Source organism: Herpailurus yagouaroundi, unplaced genomic scaffold (assembly GCF_014898765.1).
Source record: "Herpailurus yagouaroundi ecotype Mexico unplaced genomic scaffold, PumYag 29, whole genome shotgun sequence".
Taxonomy (NCBI): Eukaryota; Metazoa; Chordata; class Mammalia; order Carnivora; family Felidae; genus Herpailurus; species Herpailurus yagouaroundi.
Window position 1 is genome coordinate 31,026,129 of NW_024412377.1, and position 16,416 is coordinate 31,042,544.

Genomic DNA, 16,416 nt, shown 5'->3' on the forward strand with positions numbered 1-16,416 from the left:
CTGCCGGGGAGCCCAGGGTTCCGCCCCCTCGCTTGGGATAACAAGTGGCCTCGCGCGGTCACACCAGGTCCCGGGGCCCTCGGCAGGCCTCGGCGTCCCGCCGCTGCGGGGCCCGCCGGCCGGGGCAGGAGTGTTGGGCGCGCGACGCCTCCCGCGGAGCCGTGGGTTCCCCTGTTCCTTCCCAGGCCTCTCCCACTTCCTTTCCCACCGCTCCCCGCCCGCCCGCCCGCCCGCCGAGGCCCGGGGCCGCACCTCCGCGGGGTCCCGGCCGCCTCCCGCAGGGTCCCGGCCGCTTCCCCCCCGGGACCAAAAGGGGGAGAATTCCTGTGGGTCCCAGGAGTGCCAAGAGTGCGCAGCAGGACGGGAAATTGCAAAAGTCCTCAGCCCTCTGCCCTCCCCCGCGGCTTTCCCGTAACTCCCGCCCCTCGGCGCTCGCCCCGCAGCTGATTCATAGCCCCGGCGCGGGGCCGCCCCTGCACGTCCACACCGGCGTCCGCACCCGCGGCCCCGCGCCGCCCAGGACCCGGCCTGGAGCCTTCCGCCCGCCCGCGGGGTGAGTACCCCCGCCGCCCTGCCACCCCGCCGCCCGCTCGCTCTCCTCCGCGCCCCGCGGCAGCCTTCCCCGCGCCCCGCCAGCCCTGCCCGCGAGCGGACCCGGCGCGGCGTCCGGAAGGATCGGACGGCTTTGCAAGCCCCTTCCCGGGGTCTGCCCGCCTGGACGCGGTCCAGCGCACGGCCGCCTGCCTGACCCGCCCCGCGCCGCCTCCGCCCCGCGTTTGCTTTGGCTCACCGTTCGACCCGCTCCGAGCCGGTGCTTTGAGGGCTCCCCGCCTCTGGCCCGCCTGCCTGGTGCGTAACTTGTAAAGAGTAATTCTTTCCAGAGCGCACAATGCTGGGTCCGTCGCGGCGTTTCCTTCCCTGCTTGGAAGTTCACAGTCCCGTCGCTTCTTTCTCAGTAGTCGGGAATGTGTGTTGAATTAAAATTCCCACTTTAATCCACCTTTGCTTCTCTCCCAACACATCACCACGGAAGTTAATTGTATTCCCCACCCCCCGCCAAAGTTCCCTCCACTCGGAGTTGTCGGTGGTGTCCCTCCTGCTGGCCTCTGTTTACACCTGGAAGTGGGCGGCGCTCACTCCGGTGTGCAGCGAGGACATCCCGGGGGTGCGGTGGTGCGGGAGCGCGGGACAGACACCTATCCTCCTCCTCCACTCGAATGGAGGGGGCGCGGAGCTGGCCGGTTAAGCGGCGGGAAACTTGCAAACTCAAACGCCCCCCGCCTCCACCCTGCATGAAGGGGTTCAGTAACTTGTCCAAGAGCGACAAACTGGCTGCGGTGACTCCGAAATCCCGTAGCCCAGGGCTTTGGCCCTGACACCATGAGTCCTTTCTTGATGGTCCTTGGCCTGTCTTTCATCAGCCCAGCCATGCACGCATGCATCCTGCCTGCCTGCCTGCGGTGAGAGGCGCCACTGAGTGCCACTGAGGTGCCACTGAGAAAGGCCACTTGGTAACCGACAGGCTCCAAGACTCTTTGGGACTGAGCTTATGCTCCAACTCAAGAGGAGTAAAAGTGGGGGTCCATGTAGAGGATCCCATAGAAATAAAGATGGTATATTTGATTTGAACAGGAAGGAAAGAAGCTTTGGGTGTTATGCCCAAGTCTAAAGCTGACGTTGGGACTGGGGTGAAGTTAATCATCGCCTCAGCCTCAGTTTCCTTCTCTGCAAAATAATAATGGTTCATACGATGGACCAGGCACTGTTCTGAGTACTTTACATATGCCAGCTCGTTTAAGCTTTACCAGTGAGGGAGGGAATAGCTCTGTCATTCTCGTTTTATCAGTGAGGAAACCAAGGCCCAGAGAAGTTCTGTAACTTGTCTGTGGTCACACAGCTAACAGGTGAGAGTCAGGAATTGGCTTGGAGTCTCCTTATAACCACTATGCTGTGCCTCAAACTCTAGGACTCTTTTTGGAGTGGTTCTGGGGGTGGTGCTTCATTACTGTCCTACTTTGTCTCCCTCCGGGGCTGCTTTAAAATGCACCCTGGAGGCTGAAGGGCCCCAATCCTTGGAGCTTATTAAAAACACTGGACTCCAACTTCAGCTGCCTGTTTAGAATCTTCAGGTTGTGCTCAATTTGTATCTGCCCTGGTAGCATTCAGTACTATTAGAAGCTAATAGTGCCGGGGAGCTCACCACCTAATATTTCATTCCAGACAAAGTTAATTCTCAGCTATAACTTGTCTGCTTGTGACTTACATCTTGGTCCTGCTTCTGCCTCATGTTGTCCCAGCAAATATGTCTGAGCCTTTTGTATCAAAGGTCACCTTGACAGTGTCCCACTCAGGCCACATTGGGGAAAGTACTTACACACTGGGTCTCTCCTTCTACCCCTTTCTTTAACCTGAAGGGCCAGGAACACCTACAGAGATGCACATGTAGGTGTGCCAGAGTCTCTGATGATTCTTATAGCACTTTTGTCTTAGAAAAGGAACCGAGTCAGGAAAACTATGGCTTTGAAAGAGAAATCAGTGGTAATATCCTTCCACAAGCGGAAGGAGATGTTTTCCTGTGGGAACTAGGCTGGGGCACTGTTGGCTCGGGTAGAAGGAAATCTTCCTGAGTGTCATCTTGCTCAATTACAGGAACAGGGAGACTTGGCCCTCTTTCCCCTGGAAAAGGAAGTCCTCCTTGATTTAAAAAAAAAGTAAAATGGGGAAAAATCAAACAAATAGAATATTGTGAGAAATATCCTTCCCTCCAAGCAGGCTTCTTTGTAGCTGCATAAAGTGAGTTTCTTTCCCAACAGCTGTGTTATTGGCTTCACAGCCTTCCTTCCCTTCTCATTTTAGTTCTGCAGTTGGCCCTTGAACAGCGCGGGCGGTAGGGGTGCCTAAAAATCCACATAGAACTTTTGTGTCCCCCAAAACTTAACTGCCAATAGCCTACTGTTGACCCGATAACACAAACAGTTGATTAACACATTGTGCATGTTATGTATACTATGTTTTTACAATGAAGTAGGTTAGAGAAAGGGAGATGTTCTTAAGAACATCATAAGGAAGTGAAACTACATTTACAATTCTGTATTGTATTTATTGAAAAAAATCTGTGTGTATGTGGACCCATGCAGTTTAAACTGGCATTGTTCAAGCATCAACTGTACTGGCTTTTCAACATTTATATATTCCAGGTTGTACGAATTTCATTTTTATGTTTTAAAAGCAACTCAAGGGGCGCCTGGGTGGCGCAGTCGGTTAAGCGTCCGACTTCAGCCAGGTCACGATCTCGCGGTCCGTGAGTTCGAGCCCTGCGTCAGGCTCTGGGCTGATGGCTTAGAGCATGGAACCTGTTTCCGATTCTGTGTCTCCCTCTCTCTCTGACCCTCCCCCGTTCATGCTCTGTCTCTCTCTGTCCCAAAAATAAATAAAAACGTTGAAAAAAAAATTTAAAAGCAACTCAAGTAATAACTGACTATATTCTTATTCAAAAAAATAGAGAAGTGTAGGGGTGCCTGGGTGGCTCAGTCGGTTAAGCATCTGACTTCAGCTCAGGTCATGATCTTGTGGTTCTTGGGTTCGAGCCCCGTGTCCAGCTCTGTGCTGACAGCTGGGAGCCTGGAGCCTGCTTCGGATTCTGTGTCTCCCTCTCTCTCTGCCCCTTCTCCACTCGTGCTCCATCTCTCTTCCTCTCAAAAATAAATAAACATTAAAAATTAAGCAAAATTAAAAAAAAATAGAGAAGTATATGGAATGAAATGTGGAACTACCATGATCACTCTTATTCTCAGAAGAGGGATGGTTACATTTGGTAAATACCATTCCATGATTTTGTTTTCTGTGCATTTGCATAATATGTACAGATACATATATCTTAATGTATGTAAATGAGATCTTACTATATATTGTGTAGCTTACTTTTTCATTATCCAGGTCTTAGGGATCTTTCCATGTCAGTACAAACCTTTTGTTAAAGGGTACATGTTATTCTAAATTAGAAACATAATTTATCCATTTTTTCCCTTCTTGATGGATATTTGGATGATTTCAAATTATTCAACATTAGCAGCAGTACTTTAGGAAAGCCTGCACTCATCTTTGTGTGTAAGCCTGAATATATCTGTGAAATAGAGTTCTAGGGTCCAAAGGTTTGTCCATTTTTTCACTTGATACAGTTCTTCAAATCATAGCACTGCCTCCCACCCCAGGTACTGATTTAAATTTAGTGCATGAGAATCTGCTTCCCTCATCCTTCCTAACATCAGCCATTATCTTTTTTTTTCCATTTAAATTTGCAAATCTGGTAAATGAATGAATATGGCATTTTAATTTGTATTTTGCTTATTATTACTGCACTTTAATTTCTCTTAATATTTATGGTCATGTGCGTCTTCTGTTCATGTCCTTTGCTCATTTTTCTTCTATTTTTTTAAATGTTTATTTTTTTGAGAGAGAGAGACAGAGCATGAGCATGGGAGAGGCAGAGAGAAAGGGAGACACAGAATCCGAAGCAGGCTCCAGGCTCTGAGCTGTCAGCACAGAACCCGACATGGGGCTCAAACTCACAAACCGTGAGAGCATGACCTGAGCCAAACTCAGATGCTTAACTGTCTGAGCCACCCAGGCGCCCCTCTCATTTTTCTATTGAGTTGCTTTTTCCTATTCCTATGAATCGCAGAAGCTCTATACCTATTCAGGATCTTAACCCTTTGTCTGTTGTAGATTATTTCAGTATTTCTTCTAGTGTGATTCTCTCCCCACCCCCCAATTTTTTGGTCGTAAAATACATAATATAAAATTTACCATTTTAATCATTTTTAAGTGTACAGGTCAGTGTTACTAAGTACACCCTTATTGTTGTGCACCCATTGGCACTGTTCATCTTTGGAATTCTTTCCACCTTGCAAAACTGACACTCTATGCCCATTAAACAGTAACTCCCACTTCTCCCGACCCCAGCCCCCTGTAAGCAGCATTCTACTTTCTGTCCCTATGAATTCGACTACTCCAGGCACCTCACAGGGATTGGAGAAATCGTATAGCATTTGTCTTTTCGTGACTGACTTAATTCACTTAGCAAAATGTCCCCAAGACCATCCATGTTGTAGCAAGTAACAGATTTTTTTTTTCCTTTTTAAGAATAGATAATGTTCTGTTGTATGCATACACCACTTTTACTTATCCATTCATAATGCTTTTGTTTTTAACTATCTTTTGCTACACAGAAGTTTTTAAAAAAATTTTTTTTAACATTTATTTTTTGAGAGACAGAGAGAGACACAGCACGAGCAGGGGAGGTGCAGAGAGAGGGGGAGACACAGAATTGGAAGCAGGCTCCCGGAGCTGAGCTGTCAGCACAGAGCCCAACACGGGGCTCGACGCGGGGCTCGAACCCACAAGCCTGAGATCGTGACCCGAGCCGAAGTCGGATGCTTAACCGACTGAGCCACCCAGGCGCCCCATGTCATTTTCACTTTTGTATAAACTTTACAAATAGCTCGCCAAGTTAAAAAAAAAAATTCCTGTTGGAATTTCTCTTTGGATTTTCTTGGGTTTCTAAGGGTTTATAATTGTTAATAATTCTTTATGCCTTAATGTCCATTCTGGTCTGAGCTCCAACTCTGGAGGAAGCAATGTGTTTGGAAAAGCACTGTGATCTGGGGACTGACTCACCTGGACTTCAAGTTCTGGAAGAACGATGTCGCCCTGTGTCAAAGTTAACTTTTAACCTTGTGAGCTTTTGTTTCCTCACCTGTGTAAGTGGATGATAACTGAATTTCTTTCCTAAGACTCTTGTGAAGATTCAGTTAATAAACTCATGCAGATCACATAGCACAGCACCTGGCAGGGAGCTGGGGTCCACTTCGTGCTGGCTAGGATCATTTTCACATTTACTTTCATATCCTAGTATGGCCTCTGCAGTGCACCTCATCGTAGAAGGAACCAGTAAATGTTTCCTTTCTGTATCAGTAGTATCCTGGGAGACAAAAATATGTAACAGCTATTGAATATGGTAGTATTTCTCCAACTTGGGTGTGCATGTGACATCCGCTAGGGATTCTTTTTTAAATACAAATTTTTATTCGGTAGCTCTAATGTGTGGCTGATTTTACATTTCTAGTCTCTTCGGTGATGTCAGTGCTACGGGTCTTCCTCCACGCTTTGAGTATATAATCTTTCACTGGTATTTAAAATCATACTGCTGGTGATAGTATTTCCTATTGGATTAAATGTGGTTGACAGGACTTGTAAATTGCTTTCTTTTAATATTATATGCTAGAGAACTTGCACGTAAGAGAACTTGAACTAAATTATTGTTGTGTTGTTTCTTCCCTCCCTCCCTTCCTTCCTTTCTTTTTCTTCTTTTTTTTAAGGACAGAGGGTTAATAGGGCACTAAATATAATACCAATTTCTGGTCTTAGATCTGAAATCACTGAGGCAATCAACTCTGGATTATTTAAAACTGTTGTCTTAAGATGACGATTGCCACATAAAATACATCCAGTCTGAGTATGAAATCTAAAGTCAACTAAAAAGCCATAATTTCAAATTATGTTTCAAACAGTAGATGTTGTACGTCAACAGAAGCTATGCTGTCATGTGAGTAAACTTTTCATATGTCATGTGATCTCTTGGTCACCTCTTTCTGTTCTCCATCTGTCCAATGGGGGGCTTTGAGCAAGGTCACTTCACATTCCTTAGTATGCTGGTCTGTCAGAAGGGAATGGCAGTATGTTTTTCTACCCAAGACACTGATTACTTTCTGTAATTGAAAATGCATTTTTAAAGCCCCTATATTCTCTCAGGACCTGAGAGATCACGTTTGTGTACAGAAACACACGACATGCTTGTAGGCTGATCCAGTACTTAAAAAATACCAATCTTTTTTGGGGCCCCTGGGTGGCTCAGTCAGTTAAGCATATGACTGTTGGCTTGGGTCATGATCTCACAGTTCTTGGGATTAAGCCCCTTGTTGGGCTCCGCGCTAACAGCACAGAACCTGCTTGGGATTCTCTTTCTCCACCTCTCTCTGCCCCACCCCTGCTCGCACTCTCTTTCTCTCCTTTTCTCTCTCTCAAGATAAATAAACTTAAAAACAACAACAACCACCACCACCTTTTTTTAGGTCTATTTGACAAGTATGGTTTGGATTTGAATCAAAAACTATTGTCAACTGGTTTAACCCTGTTGGGATATATGGTTCAAATCTGAAAGTAATGGAATTGCCACTACTTGCATATGTAAATATGTGTAAAACACGCACATGTTGTAAAGAATGCTTTATGTTGCAGAATTACATAACTTGAGAGATTTGACCATAATTTCCATCCTGCTCACCTCCTTTACTCCATCCCAGCTCTAAATTTGTAAGTGTTACTAGTTGGGTGTGTCTTTGGGGGCCAGTTTGGATCCTTGAAGTAGACGACAGCAAGGCAGAAATGGAGGTGCAAGAGATTTGGGGGAAATGCCCTGGTGAGGGATAAAGGGACAAGGGAGCGGGAAGAGGCAGAGAAAGCCTGCAAATCCCATGCAAGGTGACAGGGAAGAAGGAAGATTGAGAGGGAAGGGCTTCCACCTACAATGCAGTTCTGAGAATGTTTTGCCCAGGCCAGTGGGGAGATGTAGATCAAATGTTGCCTGTTGGAGGAGTCCCCTGTTGAGCAGAAAAAGTTTGGCCCGATCATCTGCTGGAAGCAGCCTGCGGGGACTGTGGGCTGGGGTTTGAACGTGCAGCGGATGGAAAGGGGCAGCAGCGGAGGCTGTCAGTCAGCTACGGTCCTGAGGCAGAGCCTTCTAAAGGGAGCGCAGATTGGCACGGTTGCACACTCGCACACCCGTCTTCCAGAGGTGTTTGTGCGCACATGCTATTCTGAAATGGGCTTTTTCACTCAGTATTTTTTGGATATTCTTCCATGGCAGCACATAGATCTATCTTATCCTTTTCACAGTTTCCTAGTACTCCTTTGTGGAAATGCACCACGATTGAATTTTCTGATTCTTTTTCACGGACATTTGGACACTTCACGGAAAACATTTCATGTTTTCATTTTTCCTAGATATTAACAATACCACAATGAACCCTCTTTAAAATACATCAGTTTTGTATACAGACACACATATACAAGCATACTATTTAGAGGACAAAATTCCAGAAATAGAATTTCTGGATCAAAGGGAATGCACCCTGGAATTCTAATAGGTATTTTCCAAATGACCTTGGCAAAGTTGTGCTGTTTGACCATCAGTGAGTAATAATGCCTGCTTCTTCAAACTCTTATCAATGCTAGGTATTAAGACCTTTTTAGGCTTTGCCAGTTGGATACCATGCAGACCCACATACAGACATATACAATTACTTTTTTAATTTGCATGTATTTAATTAAGAATGATATTGTCCTGTTTTTCTTTATTCTCTTTTGGCTATTGGTATTTCGTTTTTTCGTGAATTACATATTCATATCATCTGTCCGTTTTTTTTTTTTACAGGGTAGCTTATCTGTTTTTGATTGGTTTCTTTTTTAATATTTATTTTTGAGAGAGAGCACACAAGCAAGGGAGGGGCATTGAGAAAGGGAGACAAAATCAAAGCAGGCTCTAGACTGCAGGCTGTGAGTGCAGAGTTGGACGCGGGGTTCGAACTCACGAACCATGAGATCATGACCTGAGCTGACGTCGGATGCTTAACCGACTGAGCCACCCAGTTACTTAATGGGTTTCATTTAAGTAACATGTCCACAGTGATATAGTTATTAAGTGCCAGAGCAATGATTGGACCCTCAGCATTCTTATGTCAGAGCCCATGCACTTGACTATTACAGCTTCCTTTTCCCACAACGGTCTAGGTTATTGTGCCAGTACGATTCTGGGGAATAATCTGTCTTGTCTCCAGTGATTTAAAATATATCGTTAGCATGTACTAAATTCCTACATCTTCTTTAGGTCCAGAATACTCCTTGGATCTAGGTTTTCTATTCCTTTCTTTGTCTTCACTTACCACTCAAAGATCCAGCTTTAATCAGCCACAAGTTCCAAGAATCTTTAACTGAATGTTGATTTAAAAAAGAAAAGCAAGGGGCACCTGGGTGGCTCAGTCGGTTAAGCATCCGACTTTGGCTCAGGTCATGATCTTGCAGTTTGTGAGTTCAAGCCCCGCACCGGGCTCTGTACTGACAGCTCGGAGCCTGGAGCCTGTTTCTGATTCTGTGTCTCCCTTTCTCTCTCTCTGCCCCTCCCCTGCTCATGCTCTGCCTCTCTCTCTCTCTCCCTCTCTCTCTCTCTCTCAAAAATAAATAAACATGAAAAAGATTTTGAAAAGGAAAAAAAAAAAAGAAAAGTGATTGTGCATAAGCCAATTCAGTCTCATAAATAAGGGATGATCTTACAAAACTAGTAGAAACACTTAACCAGGCAGGTTTAAAGAGAGGACAAGGAGTGCTTAAACCTTTCTTTGGGCACCACCTCTAGGTGGTGGATACTTTATTTTATTTAATTAATTAATTTTTTAATGTTTATTTATTTTTGAAAGAGACAGAGTGCGAGCATGCGAGGGGCAGAGAGAGGGAGACACAGAATCCAAATCAGGCTCCAGGCTCTGAGCTGTCAGCACAGAGTCCAGCGCGGGGCTCGAGCCCATGAACTGCGAGATCATGACCTGAGCCAAAAGTCCAACGCTTAACCGACTGAGCCACCCAGGTGCCCCTGGGTGGTGGATACTTTAGGAGGAAAGGGGGGTGGAATTGCAGTGAAACCTTACAAGTAATGCATCCTGTGCTATAATGGTGGAGGCCCTTTCAAAAGGGCTCCCCAAACCATGCAGTGCTCAAAGAAAAGAACAAAGTAGATGAACTTGGGAAATGTGGGGAACATGCCATGCAGCTCTTGGTGCTGCCGCACAGAACTCTTTCACAGGGAGCACACACCCAAGCACACTTCCTGGATGAACAGCTTCTTTCTTTAAAATAGAATTTGCATATGACATCACTGGGCACCCAGCCAGTTCTGAAGAGTTTGGCAACACACCCCCGTTCTTGGGAAGCAAATGACTGGTCATGTTGCTTCTCATGGGTATTATTTATGGTGAGGAAACTTCCCAGGAATAAATATTTTAGTAATGACGGTACAAGAAGTCCTAGCGAAGAAGGGCAGACTCACACCCTTTGCAAAAGCTGTGCCTGTAGTGTTTGTACTGAGGGGCGTTCAAAGGCATCTTCGTTTTGCACAGAGACTAGATTTGAATGAGAAGTTCTACAAAATGAGTGGGTAATTTTTCTTTTCTTTTCTCCCTTTGTCTCCCCAGAGAAGAAATGTCAATGAAAGACTATGAATTAGGCAATGTTTGGCAACAGGAAAAGTAGAAGGGCCTGAAAAAGAATCTCCTTAATAAAATAAAATTGAAAGCAAAGAAGAAAGAATGTGAGAAAATTAGTACAAACGTTTATTCATTTACTGGATATTTACTGGGTAACAACCACGTCCTGGGACTATGATAGACAGTGGGGACTCGGGTCCAGGCCTGTCCTCAGGCAGCACATAGTCTGGCTGGGAATAATGGAGATCTGAAAAATAGAAATAAAGAACAGATTTGGGCAAAGAACTAGGTAGTGTGGGTGAGGCAGGAAAGTGGTTTTGCCTTTCTGAATTCTTCCTGACTTCCTTTTCTTACTGGACACTGGAAGTGGCAATACTCCCCACGGACATGGCAAGAGAAAGCCTGATGGAAGAACCAGAGGGCACGGTGGGCTTCTCCGGAACAGCAGTCCCTAGGAGAACAGGCGGAGCACTGACTGCCGCGGAAGGGGCTCGCCGGCCCAACTCACACTCAGCCCTTATCCTCCAGGTGCCGTAGGAAGGCCTGGCCTAATCCTGCAGTGTCGCTGATCTGCATCAGGGGTCCAGTCTAGGGCGCAGGGCGCCCCAGAGCTCGTGTGCTGACCTCTCTTCTCTGTCTGTATGGAGTCTGCAGGCGATCATCCAGTCCTGTGGCTTAAGTACCACATGCATGCACCGAGGATGATTTCTACCCCTGCCCGGACCCCTCCCATGGACCCCACTTTGTGTGTCCAGCCAGCTCACGTGGCTGTCACATAAGCATCTCCAATGTAGCAAGCTGCAAACCGAGCCCTCGATAGAGCCCACTACATCTGTTCGTCTCTTCTCTGTTGATAGCAGCCTCCCTTCTGCCAAGAGCTCAGGCCATTTTGGGGGCCACCCGTGACGTCTGACTTTGTCAGCCCCTGTCACATCCTGCCAGCTCTGTCTGTCAGATCTCTCCTGAGTTCCACTGCTGTTTCCGCCTCCACTGCCGTGACCGTGGCCTGAGCCAGTGCCATTGTCCCTGGACTACTGCAGACCTTCCTAACTGCTGTCCCTCCCACCGCTCCTGCCCCCCCTGTCCCCACCAGTCTCTTCCTGTTCTGGTGAGTGAGATAGGCTATTCCTGTCCCGAAACTCCCCAGTGGCTCTCACCTGGCTCAGGGTAGAGGCACAGTTGGGAAAATGCTTCCCTGTCTGCTCTCCCTCTGTGGACCCTCTGTTTTCACCTCCTGCTTCTCACCTCTCACTGCAGCAGGAGCTCCTGCTGTTCCTTGAATGAGCCCAGCACTCTCCCACCTCAGCGTCTGGGTGCCACTCACCCCGTCACCTCCAGGTTCTTCCCTGTGGTTGTGGGGAGCTCACCAGCCAAGAGCTGGTGCCCTCGGAGTAGGCACAGGGTCTTTGGAGGCAGGTTTACAGAGGAGGAGGGGTGGGGGCCACATGGGCTGTGCAGGGTCACCTGGGGCCTGGGAGCAGCTGACTCAGAGCCCTGGGTGTCTGTGTCGTTCGCACGGCATCAAGCGTCGGGAAAACTGTTCGTGCGGCGTTTCCCAAAGGCTGACACCGGTGTCTCTGGGATGTTCTTCCAGCTGCTGACTGTCACTCTGCAAGTTTTGGTGAACTTTACTGATTTTGCCAGAGTATTCAGACGACAGCCAGGACCTGTAATCCCTCTGCAAGTGGTCCTGGCGTGGTCTGGGGCCTGGAAGTGTTGGGATGGGGGCTGTCCAGTCACACCACGGGAAATAAGCACTTCGCCCAGGTGCAGGCAGTGACTGCTGTGTCCCGTTTGCCACCTGTCTAGCACGTCTAAAACGGTGCACGTCAGAACAGATGAAAGGAAAAACCGTGGATCTGAATGGCTGCTGAAGCCAGCCTCCTCGGATTCACAACCTGCCATGTGTGAGACGGTGGGGGAAGGCGGGACTTCCAGACAGGACCGTCCTGGTGCTTCTCAAAGACTTTCCTGTGATCATCAGACCATAGAAACAAGTCCTTTGTAAATGCTCATATTTTTGGCTTTGTTACATGAAAACTTTATTCTTTAATTTCTGGTTACCTTCGATGGGTAGGTGGCTTCTAACTTTTGGTTTTAAGTTTCTCTGTCTCTATAATTTGTTTACATTTTGCAACATGTGAACTGTTTGACTTACCAGAACTCCAAAATTCTAAAAACACTTCAACGTTTATTTTTTTTGGTTTTTTTAAATTTATTTATTTTGGGGACAGAGAGAGACAGAGCATGAACGGGGGAGGGGCAGAGAGAGAGGGAGACACAGAATCGGAAACAGGCTCCAGTCTCTGAGCCATCAGCCCAGAGCCTGACGCGGGGCTCGAACTCACGGACCGCGAGATCGTGACCTGGCTGAAGTCGGACGCTTAACCGACTGTGCCACCCAGGCGCCCCCAAAATTCTAAAAACACTTCAAAGAGCCCTTTCGTACAGAGAACATCAGGCAGCCTACCTCACTCCCTGAACCATCTGGTCTTCGATTTATGGGATGAGATTTCCTCACAGCATGGCACCCTGCGTTCCTCAGGTGATGTCGGTGCTGGGACGGGAAGATCCTGTACCCGTAGACTAGGACTGGAAGGATGCTTCAGTTGCACACTGAGCGCCAGAGGCTTCGTGCCAGCATTTTCCTTTGCCTTGCCTTTGGCTCTGAGCAGAAACTATTTTCTCTTGAATTTGGTTTTCTCCCTGGCTTTGATATTTAATTGTAACAGGAACCTGTTTGAAGTTGTAAGTAGGGATGTTAGAGGGGGACGCATGACCCGTCCACCAAAAGTAGAAGTAGTGGAAGGTGGTGCTTAAAGGACTGTGACTAAAAGCCGTCGTTTGCAGACTTTTGCTTCTGTTTGCAGGCGGGCTCGTGTGTAAGCAGATTTGACTACCCTAGAAGAATGGAATGGTTTGGTGTAGTCTTTTTGTGTCTTCACTGCTGTTCCCATTTAGTTGGGGGTAGTGAAAACGGGTGATGTGGTTCACTGATTTTCTGGCTTTTGATGAAGTCCAGGTGGCTAGACAGAGGCAAAATGGGCTCTGAACTGTTTAATTGCCTCTCTCTGCGATGAGTCAGACTTTGAAGTAAAAAAGTGAAACTCAAGGCTTCCGCGGACTAACACTCTTACTATAAATTAAGAACATGTTAGCCTTCTTGAGGTCACCGAGGTTCATTCTTTGTGCCCTCAGATTGGCCTGTGGTCAAAGGACCCGATGAATCAGTGCAGTTCTTTGACCTGCCGTTAACAGGCCTCCTCTAAAGCAAGGAAAGCCGGAAACTATTTTGAACAATGAGACACTGCCTATCTCTCTAGGTGGAATGTGCTTGTTTTTCCTCGGTGAAATATTATTGAGGGAGATGACTCCTCTGTAAGTAATCAATTCAAATACAGCTCTTCTCTGACCATGGTCCTTTTTTTTTTTAAAGATTTAACTTCGTTTCCTTGCTTTACCCTTCTTTACCAACCTTCGCTTGGCCTGAAGAAATTGGTAGGTCACTTGTCTATTGGCACACAGCCTCGGCGGCGCGCTCACTGTGAACACTCATTGCTCCTGCACCAGGGATCGGCTGCTGTTGGCCGGCTGCTGGCTGAGCTCGGCTGGCCCCTGGGGGAGCAGCCGTGGTGACTCAGTTCTGCCTCCCGTGTTGCTCCTTCTCCTCCTGGGTCCAGGTGGGGAGGCCAGAAGTGCTCTTTTCGTGCCAAAGGAACACAGAAGAGCAAGCAGAATCACACAAGGCATTTTGAGGTCTAGGCTCCAAGCTGGCACCCCGCTGCTTCTGTTTTATTATGGGTCAGGGCAAGTCACACGGAGCAGGGAACTACACTCTTATTTTGCGGGGCAGGGGGAACTCCAGACTCACCTGACAAAGGGCGTGGACGTAGGGAGGAGGGGAGAGTGGGAGCCCTTAGTACCATCGTCTACCACAATTGGGTCAAAGAAACCTGCTCAGAGCTAAAATTGAATAAAATTTTCCTTGTGTATAATTTATCTTTTTCAGAAAACCAGAACCTATGGCTCTCTTTTCAGCCTTTCAGACAACATTCCTCTTGGCATTGCTGTCCTTGAAAACTTACCAGAGTGAAGGTAAGAAGTGGAAAGAATGGTAAAGGAAAAAAAAAAACAGATAAAAAAAAACCAAGGTAATTGGTGCTTTGGAGAAAAGTGGAACAAGTCTTCTTTTCTTTGGCAATTACCTGGAATTGGTGAGGCGTTCACTCCATCACTTGGAATTGGTGAGGAGTAATGGTTTCCTTAGTCTTGACTATCCTGGTCTTCATTGCTCATTGTAATCAGCCACACCGTGACCCTGATTGCCTGGTCAGTGCACTGGTCATCGAGGCACTGGTGAGTGGATCTAATCTGGCAGAACTTTGTGGTATAGACACTCTACATGGCCATTGCCAGAGAAACTCCTTCTGCGCCTTGCCATGTGGAGACGGGGCACACTAGCCCAGTGTTGGCCACTAGGTTAGAACAAGTTGTGATGTCCTTCAGCTGCATTCACGGAGCAGCTCTTTGCTGCAAGACAGTATGCTAAGTAAAGAAATTCTGTTTATGGATGAAGAAATGGTGTTTGTTACTTAGCTAATCTCCCAATGAAGGGGTTTTTCAAAATACCAACTTTGTAAATCTCGTCAGTAAGAATTCAACACTTGTAGGATGTTTATAAATACTTCGTATATTACTTTGAACTAGCTTGACAGTCAAGCGTGAGCGAGTCTATTGGTTTATAACATTAGTTGGGGTGCCTGGGGGGTTCAGTCAGTTAAGCATCCGTCCAACTTCTTGAGCCGTGTTGGGCTCTGTGCTGACAGCTCAGAGCCTGGAGCCTGGTTTGGATTCTGTGTTTCCTCTCTCTGTCCCTTCCCTGCTCATGCTCTGTCTCTCTCTCTGTTTTTCTCTCTCTCTCTCTCTCTGTCTCCCTCTCTCAAAAATAAATAAACATTAAAAAAAAATTGTGTTGCTTTCACCTGTATTTTACAAAGCTTTACATTTTCCTCATTCTGGGTTTATTCGCTATACTCCCTTCGTAACACAAAGTACAGGCACATGCTCTGAGTGATTATTCACACAGTTCCTTTCCATCGATTCATGAAAATGATGTTTGCAAGAAATACCCATAGAATTTTTCTATTTCCTTTAAAACTCCGTGAAAAGATGTTTAGAAATAAAAAGGAGATTTTGTTCTGATAATAGCTCAGTTCTCTGATATTCTTTGGGTCTGGGTCTGTTTCTTTTAGGTTCACGCTACGTGAGAAGATGCTACTTTTCTGACTTCTTAAAATTCATAGTTTATTGATAATCCCCCATAATCTGGAGCTGAAAGATGAGAATTAGGACTTCTCATTTGTAGTCTGTGTCCCCCTCACCGTATCTTACTTGCTAAACGTGACACAACTGGACTGAGTGGGTGGTCCGTACCATAGGAAGGTTCAGGCCCAGCTAGAGCCCCTGATTCCCAGACAGAACCACACCCCCACTCCAGGCTCTCCAGGAAATCCTAGGCATTTAATTCCAGGCTTTTGGCACAGCTCACTTCCCTAGTGAAGTCTCATTATCTGATCCAACGACAACAGACTGTGTGCCTTCCATTTACAACACACTCTGTTCTCAGAGGAAACTCTGGTGAAGAAAACACACTTCCAGCCTCTTTTATTTAGATCAGACGTGCATGTACCTCTTTCTCTCTCCACCAGTCTTTATTTGTGTTTCCAGCTTTCTCAGCTCAGCTCGCCTGCTCTGCCAGCTTCCTGCTCCTGTCCCCACCTACACTGCTTGGATTTCTTGTCTCGGTTTTTGCTGCATCTGCCAAGTACCTGCTAAATCTCCCACCCGATGACCCAGCCAGGCTCGGGTCTGAGACTCCGGTTCAGACGACCTAGCTTCTCCCGAACAATGAGACAGAGCCCAGACTCACTTCCAGTTAGCCCTGGGTTATGTCTGCTTCAGTCAGAGATCACGACTCTAGCATTTGGTTGTATTTTCTTCTTTTCTCTCGTGCAAGTATATACAGACCAACATGGAGATGCAAATACGTAGATTTTTTATGGAAGTAAACTGGTACTATATATACTGGGAGTATTTATACTAT

At 46.8% G+C, this 16,416-nt stretch overlaps 1 protein-coding gene and 1 long non-coding RNA gene across 7 annotated transcripts in view; one reads left to right on the plus strand and one right to left on the minus strand.

Annotated features, from left to right (window-relative positions):
- Positions 1-892, minus strand: part of LOC121043830 (uncharacterized) — a 235,215-nt gene extending 234,323 nt beyond the window's left edge. For all 4 annotated transcript variants that reach the window (XR_005797020.1, XR_005797019.1, XR_005797022.1 and 1 more), the window contains exon 1: positions 791-892. This is a non-coding gene — a long non-coding RNA (uncharacterized LOC121043830). The remainder of the gene's footprint in view (positions 1-790) is intronic.
- The window catches only part of OSMR (oncostatin M receptor), a 52,901-nt gene continuing 36,721 nt past the window's right edge, over positions 237-16,416 (plus strand). The window contains exons 1-2 of one of the 3 annotated variants that reach the window (XM_040495824.1): positions 237-553; positions 14,323-14,408. In XM_040495824.1, the coding sequence (XP_040351758.1) occupies positions 14,336-14,408 (73 nt within the window). In that variant the 5' untranslated portion in view covers positions 237-553; positions 14,323-14,335. Of the gene's footprint in view, positions 554-746; positions 850-14,322; positions 14,409-16,416 lie in introns of those variants that run through there. The other 2 variants (XM_040495810.1, XM_040495817.1) reach the window with 2 other exon arrangements.